This window comes from Salmo salar, unplaced genomic scaffold, assembly GCF_905237065.1.
Source record: "Salmo salar unplaced genomic scaffold, Ssal_v3.1, whole genome shotgun sequence".
Lineage (NCBI taxonomy): Eukaryota > Metazoa > Chordata > Actinopteri > Salmoniformes > Salmonidae > Salmo > Salmo salar.
The window spans coordinates 205,001-215,286 of NW_025548914.1; the positions used below are offsets into that span (position 1 = coordinate 205,001).

At 44.8% G+C, this 10,286-nt stretch overlaps 1 protein-coding gene across 1 annotated transcript; it reads left to right on the top strand.

Moving 5' to 3' along the window:
- Nucleotides 1-1,408: 1,408 nt before the first annotated feature.
- LOC123733433 (uncharacterized) lies at nt 1,409-9,881 on the top strand. The gene is made up of 3 exons (XM_045712819.1): nt 1,409-1,848; nt 8,838-9,320; nt 9,436-9,881. The coding sequence occupies exons 1-3, from the start codon at nt 1,545-1,547 to the stop codon at nt 9,879-9,881; spliced, it is 1,233 nt and encodes a 410-aa protein (XP_045568775.1). The 5' UTR covers nt 1,409-1,544.
- Nucleotides 9,882-10,286: the final 405 nt, after the last annotated feature.

The window sequence follows — 10,286 nt, forward strand, 5'->3', positions numbered from 1 at the left end:
AAACAATAGCCACGGTACACACACACAACAAACAAAAAAATAAAACACAACATGATATATATATATATATATATATATATATATTCCTTTATCATATTTACCTCACAAATGAGCGGGTTTTAATTCATGAGTCCTGGCGACACAGGTTGTGTGTTTTTTTTTAGTTTCGGCACAAAGATCCTTCTCTCCGGTCTCAGCAGCCAGTCAATGCAGTTTGAATGTCCCCCTGTTGTCAACGCCGGGTGGACGGCGCCGTCCTCGGTCTGACCGGGGTACTGCAACACTCCTCACTCATCAAACGGGGACGAGGGAAAACAAACACCCTTTTTTTGTTTCTTCATGCTGATCCCAGGTCACTATTTACAAGTTCCCTGAATGGAATAGGGTTTAAATTAGGGGGGGGGTGGAGGGTAAATACTGATTCTAGGTTTGTATCTGCCAGGAATATAATTTACAAGTTCCCTGAATGGAATAGGGTTTAAATTAGGGGGAGGGTGGAGGGTAAATACTGATTCTAGGTTTGTATCTGCCAGGAATATAATTTACAAGTTCCCTGAATGGAATAGGGTTTAAATTAGGGGGAGGGTGGAGGGTAAATACTGATTCTAGGTTTGTATCTGCCAGGAATATAATTTACAAGTTCCCTGAATGGAATAGGGTTTAAATTAGGGGAGGGTGGAGGGTAAATACTGATTCTAGGTTTGTATCTGCCAGGAATATAATTTACAAGTTCCCTGAATGGAATAGGGTTTAAATTAGGGGAGGGTGGAGGGTAAATACTGATTCTAGGTTTGTATCTGCCAGGAATATAATTTACAAGTTCCCTGAATGGAATAGGGTTTAAATTAGGGGGAGGGTGGAGGGTAAATACTGATTCTAGGTTTGTATCTGCCAGGAATATAATTTACAAGTTCCCTGAATGGAATAGGGTTTAAATTGGGGGGAGGGTGGAGGGTAAAACTGAATCTAGGTTTGTATCTGCCAGGAATATAATTTACAAGTTCCCTGAATGGAATAGGGTTTAAATTGGGGGGGGAGGGTGGAGGGTAAAAACCGATTCTAGGTTTGTGTTCTGCCAGGAATATAATTTACAAGGTTTGGAAAGGACTTTTCAAATACTGTACCAAATAAATTAAAATAGCAAGACAAGACACTTATATTATACTAGTGTACAAAGTTACAGATATTAATACAAGTAAAGAGAAGGATTTAAATAAACAACATCTATTTAGGAATTACAAAACGTTGAGACGATAAAAAGTTGATTTGGCAAGTTATCAGCGTCGGTCTTTTCTCTCCTTCCTGTACAGTAGATATACGTAGATGAAGTTCAGCGGAACATCCGCTTGGTGTGCTGCTGCTGCTGCTGCTGCTGCTGCTGCTGGTTCAACTCAGCCTTGCTTCCTCCAAACCCAGCTTCCTCGGTTGTTTTTAGCATGGGACACCACCACCACCACGGTAATGCTACCAGCTAGAGACATACTTCCCTAAAGACAACTGCTTTTAAAAACATTAACCTAACTCGGAGTAAACACACACCGACAATGCCAAGGAAAAGGAAAAATGGGTATAGCCCAGCGAGAGTACCCGGGTTGTCAAACGATAACAGTAACAACTACTACCGACTACCGGGAGCTGGTGACGGTGCGCCGCCGCCGAGAAGTGAATTGAACACCGGGAGTAACTCTCACCACTACCGTAGTACTAATACGGTCGTTAGAACAAACTCAATAGACATCTCCTCTACTTGTCAGGACAAGGACGAGATAGTGAGGAACATGCAGGAGATGTTTTCTCACCTGGACCCAGAAGTTCTGTACATTGTGTTGGCCGAGTGTGACTTCAAAGGTATAAGGACTCTCTCACTGACAATACTGACAAGTTAAATGTACTTAGTTATAACAAAGTTTACTTAGTTTGGATAACTAGATGAACTAGATTGAACTATGTACCTAACGCGATCGGGTGCGTTGCAATAGCAATGCTGGTCCCTTGACCCGATATCCCGTATTGATCCTATGATTATGTGATCAATGTTACATCAGATATTATGTGATCTCACCTCTCTCTCTCTCTCTGTCTGTCTGTCTGTCTGTCTCTCTCTCTCTCTCTCTCTCTCACCCCTGCTCCTCCACTTAGACCTGACACTCAATCTAAACTACTAAATGTTTTTTCTTATTTTCCATAAAGATGAGTGACTACAGTCAAAAAGCCTGGCTAGGATAACAATTTACTTTCCTATCGGATAACTCGGCGGTAGCGTGTACTCTTTCCTATCGGATAACTCGGCGGTAGCGTGTACTCTTTCCTATCGGATAACTCGGCGGTAGCGTGTACTCTTTCCTATCGGATAACTCGGCGGTAGCGTGTACTCTTTCCTATCGGATAACTCGGCGGTAGCGTGTATTTCAATGTCACGTGTACTGACTGTGAGATCACGTTGTTACATAATGTCCCGGTGTTATGAGGTCACTACAGGTCAACAGTACAATTGGGACTACAGGTCAACAGTACATATTGGGACTACAGGTCAACAGTACATATTGGGACTACAGGTCAACAGTACATATTGGGACTACAGGTCAACAGTACATATTGGGACTACAGTTCAACAGTACATTGGGACTACAGGTCAACAGTACATATTGGGACTACAGGTCAACAGTACATATTGGGACTACAGGTCAACAGTACATATTGGGACTACAGGTCAACAGTACATATTGGGACTACAGGTCAACAGTACATATTGGGACTACAGTTCAACAGTACATATTGGGACTACAGGTCAACAGTACATATTGGGACTACAGGTCAACAGTACATATTGGGACTACAGTTCAACAGTACATATTGGGACTACAGGTCAACAGTACATATTGGGACTACAGGTCAACAGTACATATTGGGACTACAGGTCAACAGTACATATTGGGACTACAGGTCAACAGTACAGTGGGACTACAGGTCAACAGTACATATTGGGACTACAGGTCAACAGTACATATTGGGACTACAGGTCAACAGTACATATTGGGACTACAGTTCAACAGTACATATTGGGACTACAGTTCAACAGTACATATTGGGACTACAGGTCAACAGTACAGTGGGACTACAGGTCAACAGTACATATTGGGACTACAGGTCAACAGTACATATTGGCACTACAGGTCAACAGTACATATTGGGACTACAGGTCAACAGTACATATTGGGACTACAGGTCAACAGTACATATTGGGACTACAGGTCAACAGTACATATTGGGACTACAGGTCAACAGTACATATTGGGACTACAGGTCAACAGTACATATTGGGACTACAGGTCAACAGTACATATTGGGACTACAGGTCAACAGTACATATTGGGACTACAGGTCAACAGTACATATTGGGACTACAGGTCAACAGTACATATTGGGACTACAGTTCAACAGTACATATTGGGACTACAGTTCAACAGTACATATTGGGACTACAGGTCAACAGTACATATTGGGACTACAGGTCAACAGTACATATTGGGACTACAGGTCAACAGTACATATTGGGACTACAGTTCAACAGTACATATTGGGACTACAGTTCAACAGTACATATTGGGACTACAGGTCAACAGTACATATTGGGACTACAGTTCAACAGTACATATTGGGACTACAGTTCAACAGTACATATTGGGACTACAGTTCAACAGTACATATTGGGACTACAGGTCAACAGTACATATTGGGACTACAGGTCAACAGTACATATTGGGACTACAGGTCAACAGTACATATTGGGACTACAGGTCAACAGTACATATTGGGACTACAGGTCAACAGTACATATTGGGACTACAGGTCAACAGTACATATTGGGACTACAGGTCAACAGTACATATTGGGACTACAGGTCAACAGTACATATTGGGACTACAGTTCAACAGTACATATTGGGACTACAGGTCAACAGTACATATTGGGACTACAGTTCAACAGTACATATTGGGACTACAGGTCAACAGTACATATTGGGACTACAGGTCAACAGTACATATTGGGACTACAGGTCAACAGTACATATTGGGACTACAGGTCAACAGTACTATTGGGACTACAGGTCAACAGTACATATTGGGACTACAGGTCAACAGTACATATTGGGACTACAGGTCAACAGTACATATTGGGACTACAGGTCAACAGTACATATTGGGACTACAGGTCAACAGTACATATTGGGACTACAGGTCAACAGTACATATTGGGACTACAGGTCAACAGTACATATTGGGACTACAGGTCAACAGTACATATTGGGACTACAGGTCAACAGTACATATTGGGACTACAGTTCAACAGTACATATTGGGACTACAGTTCAACAGTACATATTGGGACTACAGGTCAACAGTACATATTGGGACTACAGTTCAACAGTACATATTGGGACTACAGTTCAACAGTACATATTGGGACTACAGGTCAACAGTACATATTGGGACTACAGTTCAACAGTACATATTGGGACTACAGGTCAACAGTACATATTGGGACTACAGGTCAACAGTACATATTGGGACTACAGGTCAACAGTACATATTGGGACTACAGGTCAACAGTACATATTGGGACTACAGGTCAACAGTACATATTGGGACTACAGGTCAACAGTACATATTGGGACTACAGGTCAACAGTACATATTGGGACTACAGGTCAACAGTACATATTGGGACTACAGTTCAACAGTACATATTGGGACTACAGTTCAACAGTACATATTGGGACTACAGGTCAACAGTACATATTGGGACTACAGGTCAACAGTACATATTGGGACTACAGGTCAACAGTACATATTGGGACTACAGGTCAACAGTACATATTGGGACTACAGGTCAACAGTACATATTGGGACTACAGGTCAACAGTACATATTGGGACTACAGTTCAACAGTACATATTGGGACTACAGTTCAACAGTACATATTGGGACTACAGGTCAACAGTACATATTGGGACTACAGGTCAACAGTACATATTGGGACTACAGGTCAACAGTACATATTGGGACTACAGGTCAACAGTACATATTGGGACTACAGGTCAACAGTACATATTGGGACTACAGGTCAACAGTACATATTGGGACTACAGGTCAACAGTACATATTGGGACTACAGGTCAACAGTACATATTGGGACTACAGTTCAACAGTACATATTGGGACTACAGGTCAACAGTACATATTGGGACTACAGTTCAACAGTACATATTGGGACTACAGGTCAACAGTACATATTGGGACTACAGTTCAACAGTACATATTGGGACTACAGGTCAACAGTACATATTGGGACTACAGGTCAACAGTACATATTGGGACTACAGGTCAACAGTACATATTGGGACTACAGGTCAACAGTACATATTGGGACTACAGGTCAACAGTACATATTGGGACTACAGGTCAACAGTACATATTGGGACTACAGGTCAACAGTACATATTGGGACTACAGGTCAACAGTACATATTGGGACTACAGGTCAACAGTACATATTGGGACTACAGGTCAACAGTACATATTGGGACTACAGGTCAACAGTACATATTGGGACTACAGGTCAACAGTACATATTGGGACTACAGGTCAACAGTACATATTGGGACTACAGTTCAACAGTACATATTGGGACTACAGGTCAACAGTACATATTGGGACTACAGGTCAACAGTACATATTGGGACTACAGGTCAACAGTACATATTGGGACTACAGGTCAACAGTACATATTGGGACTACAGTTCAACAGTACATATTGGGACTACAGTTCAACAGTACATATTGGGACTACAGTTCAACAGTACATATTGGGACTACAGTTCAACAGTACATATTGGGACTACAGGTCAACAGTACATATTGGGACTACAGGTCAACAGTACATATTGGGACTACAGGTCAACAGTACATATTGGGACTACAGGTCAACAGTACATATTGGGACTACAGGTCAACAGTACATATTGGGACTACAGGTCAACAGTACATATTGGGACTACAGTTCAACAGTACATATTGGGACTACAGTTCAACAGTACATATTGGGACTACAGTTCAACAGTACATATTGGGACTACAGGTCAACAGTACATATTGGGACTACAGTTCAACAGTACATATTGGGACTACAGGTCAACAGTACATATTGGGACTACAGGTCAACAGTACATATTGGGACTACAGTTCAACAGTACATATTGGGACTACAGGTCAACAGTACATATTGGCACTACAGGTCAACAGTACATATTGGGACTACAGGTCAACAGTACATATTGGGACTACAGGTCAACAGTACATATTGGGACTACAGTTCAACAGTACATATTGGGACTACAGGTCAACAGTACATATTGGGACTACAGGTCAACAGTACATATTGGGACTACAGGTCAACAGTACATATTGGGACTACAGTTCAACAGTACATATTGGGACTACAGGTCAACAGTACATATTGGCACTACAGGTCAACAGTACATATTGGGACTACAGGTCAACAGTACATATTGGCACTACAGGTCAACAGTACATATTGGGACTACAGTTCAACAGTACATATTGGGACTACAGGTCAACAGTACATATTGGGACTACAGTTCAACAGTACATATTGGCACTACAGTTCAACAGTACATATTGGGACTACAGGTCAACAGTACATATTGGGACTACAGTTCAACAGTACATATTGGGACTACAGGTCAACAGTACATATTGGGACTACAGGTCAACAGTACATATTGGGACTACAGTTCAACAGTACATATTGGGACTACAGTTCAACAGTACATATTGGGACTACAGTTCAACAGTACATATTGGGACTACAGGTCAACAGTACATATTGGGACTACAGGTCAACAGTACATATTGGGACTACAGGTCAACAGTACATATTGGGACTACAGTTCAACAGTACATATTGGGACTACAGGTCAACAGTACATATTGGGACTACAGTTCAACAGTACATATTGGGACTACAGGTCAACAGTACATATTGGGACTACAGTTCAACAGTACATATTGGGACTACAGGTCAACAGTACATATTGGGACTACAGTTCAACAGTACATATTGGGACTACAGGTCAACAGTACATATTGGGACTACAGGTCAACAGTACATATTGGGACTACAGGTCAACAGTACAGTGGGACTACAGTTCAACAGTACATATTGGGACTACAGTTCAACAGTACATATTGGGACTACAGTTCAACAGTACATATTGGGACTACAGGTCAACAGTACATATTGGGACTACAGTTCAACAGTACATATTGGGACTACAGGTCAACAGTACATATTGGGACTACAGGTCAACAGTACATATTGGGACTACAGGTCAACAGTACATATTGGGACTACAGGTCAACAGTACATATTGGGACTACAGGTCAACAGTACATATTGGGACTACAGTTCAACAGTACATATTGGGACTACAGGTCAACAGTACATATTGGGACTACAGGTCAACAGTACATATTGGGACTACAGTTCAACAGTACATATTGGGACTACAGGTCAACAGTACATATTGGGACTACAGGTCAACAGTACATATTGGGACTACAGGTCAACAGTACATATTGGGACTACAGGTCAACAGTACATATTGGGACTACAGTTCAACAGTACATATTGGGACTACAGGTCAACAGTACATATTGGGACTACAGGTCAACAGTACATATTGGGACTACAGGTCAACAGTACATATTGGGACTACAGGTCAACAGTACATATTGGGACTACAGTTCAACAGTACATATTGGGACTACAGGTCAACAGTACATATTGGGACTACAGGTCAACAGTACATATTGGGACTACAGGTCAACAGTACATATTGGGACTACAGTTCAACAGTACATATTGGGACTACAGGTCAACAGTACATATTGGGACTACAGGTCAACAGTACATATTGGGACTACAGGTCAACAGTACATATTGGGACTACAGGTCAACAGTACATATTGGGACTACAGGTCAACAGTACATATTGGGACTACAGGTCAACAGTACATATTGGGACTACAGGTCAACAGTACATATTGGGACTACAGGTCAACAGTACATATTGGGACTACAGGTCAACAGTACATATTGGGACTACAGGTCAACAGTACATATTGGGACTACAGGTCAACAGTACATATTGGGACTACAGGTCAACAGTACATATTGGGACTACAGGTCAACAGTACAGTGTTGAACTGTCACCGGAAGTCAGGAACTGTCTACATGGAAGAGCCAAAGTTATATAAACATGTATGAACATCTCACACACTGCTAAAGAGTTCATTTAACCACCTGTTCTCTCTCTCTCTCTCTCTCTCTCTCTCTCTCTCTCTCTCTCTCTCTCTCTCTCTCTCTCTCTCTCTCTCTCTCTCCATCTCTCTCTCTCTCTCTCTCTCTCTCCATCCTCTCCCTCTCTCTCTCTCCCCTCTCTCTCCCCTTCTCTCTCTCTCTCTCTCCCTCCATCTCTCTCTCTCTCCCTCCATCTCTCTCTCTCGCCTACCACCCCGTCTCTCTCTCTTCTCTCTCTCTCTCCTACCATCTCCCCCTCTCCCTCCTACCACCTCTCCCTCTCTCCCCCTCTCTCTCCTACCATCTCTCTCTCTCTCTCTCTACTCTCTCTCTCTCTCCCCTCTCTCTCTCTCTCCTCTCTCTCTCTCTCCTTCCATCCCCCTCTCTCTCTCTCTCTCTCTCTCTCTCTCTCTCTCTCTCTCTCTCTCTCTCTCTCCTTCCATCTCTCTTCCTCTAGTTGAGAATGCGATGGATTCTCTCCTGGAGCTGTCTGTTGCAGCTGAACGTGTTGGCCCCCTCCCTCCCCTCCTCTCTGGGTTTGAGCTCGCCGCAGCTCTCCTCACGCCCCAACACGACCCCTCTAAACCAGACCTTCACCCCCACCCTCCTACAGGGGAGACCGCTGTCCCCCTCTCCCCTCCTCTCCGCAGCGAAAATGACCGGGACCTGATCACTGACTTGACAGAAGAGTTTGATGTTCTGATCGACCGTGAGCTGGAGACTCTTACCATACAGCAGGAAGCTGGAGAGAAGAGCCACGGTGATCTTCACTCCACCTCCTCTTCCTCGTCCGTCTCTTCCCGCTCCTTCCTCGTTCAGCCCCGGGCGCCCAGCAGCAAGCCCTGCCACAGCTGCACCAGTCCAGCCCAAGAGCCTCAGCCCCCAAGAGGGGCCCCCAGGGGACCAGCCATTCCCCGACAGGGTGTTCTCACCTGGGCAGGCTAGTGGACCTCACTCCCCTGTCTCTGGCCTGAGCCTCAGCTTCTCTGGAGGAGCACTGGGTTACCAGCAGCAGAAATCATTACTGGACTTCAGCCATCTGATTTCATCGCCAGCCGAGACGGACAGAACTAAACCCAACCTGCCTTTGGACCTGGGGGCCTCCGATCGCCGCTCTGCATTCCAGGCGTACAGGAAACTGGACCAGTTCACTGTTTCTCCAGAGGGCGGGCGGACCGTACCACCAGGCGGCATAGTAACGGGGGCGAGGACGAAGACGAGCGTCTCAGGAGAGGAAGAGCGACTCAACGACTCGTCGTTCTGGAATGCTCAGGCGCCGGCGTTTCAACCGCATGTCTACGGAAATCGGGCAACGGCGCCGTCGTTCATCGTCCCCGTGGCGATAAGCCCTTCCAGCTGGCGCACCCGAGCCACGCCCGCCTCACACTGGTTGGCCCAGGGCCCTGTCAGTCAAGCCCCTGCTGGCCCCAGGTCTTGGACAGGGGGTGTGTTTGCGGCCGCTGGCCCCAGAGCACCCCCTCCTCTCTGGGCAACATGGTAGGCTCCGGCTGGAGGGGCGTGTCCTAGTGCTGCTACGGGAGCTCCTGGGTCGGGCAAGTCCACTCTGGCCCGGTAAGGGGGGTGTGTGTGTGTGTGTGTGTGTGTGTGTGTGTGTGTGTGTGTGTGTGTGTGTGTGTGTGTGTGTGTGTGTGTGTGTGTGTGTGGTGTGTGTGTGTGTGTGTGTGTGTTTTGTGTGTGTGTGTGTGTGTGTGTGTCTGTGTGTGTGTGTGTGTGTGTGTGTGTGTGTGTGTGTGTGTGTGTGTGTGTGTGTGTAGGGCCATGCTGGAGCAGAACCCTCATGGGCTGGTGTTGAGCACCGACGATTATTTCTGTCGCCATGGGGACTATCGCTCGACCCTCTGCTTTAGGGGAGGCCCACGAATGGAACCACGCTAGAGGTATACAC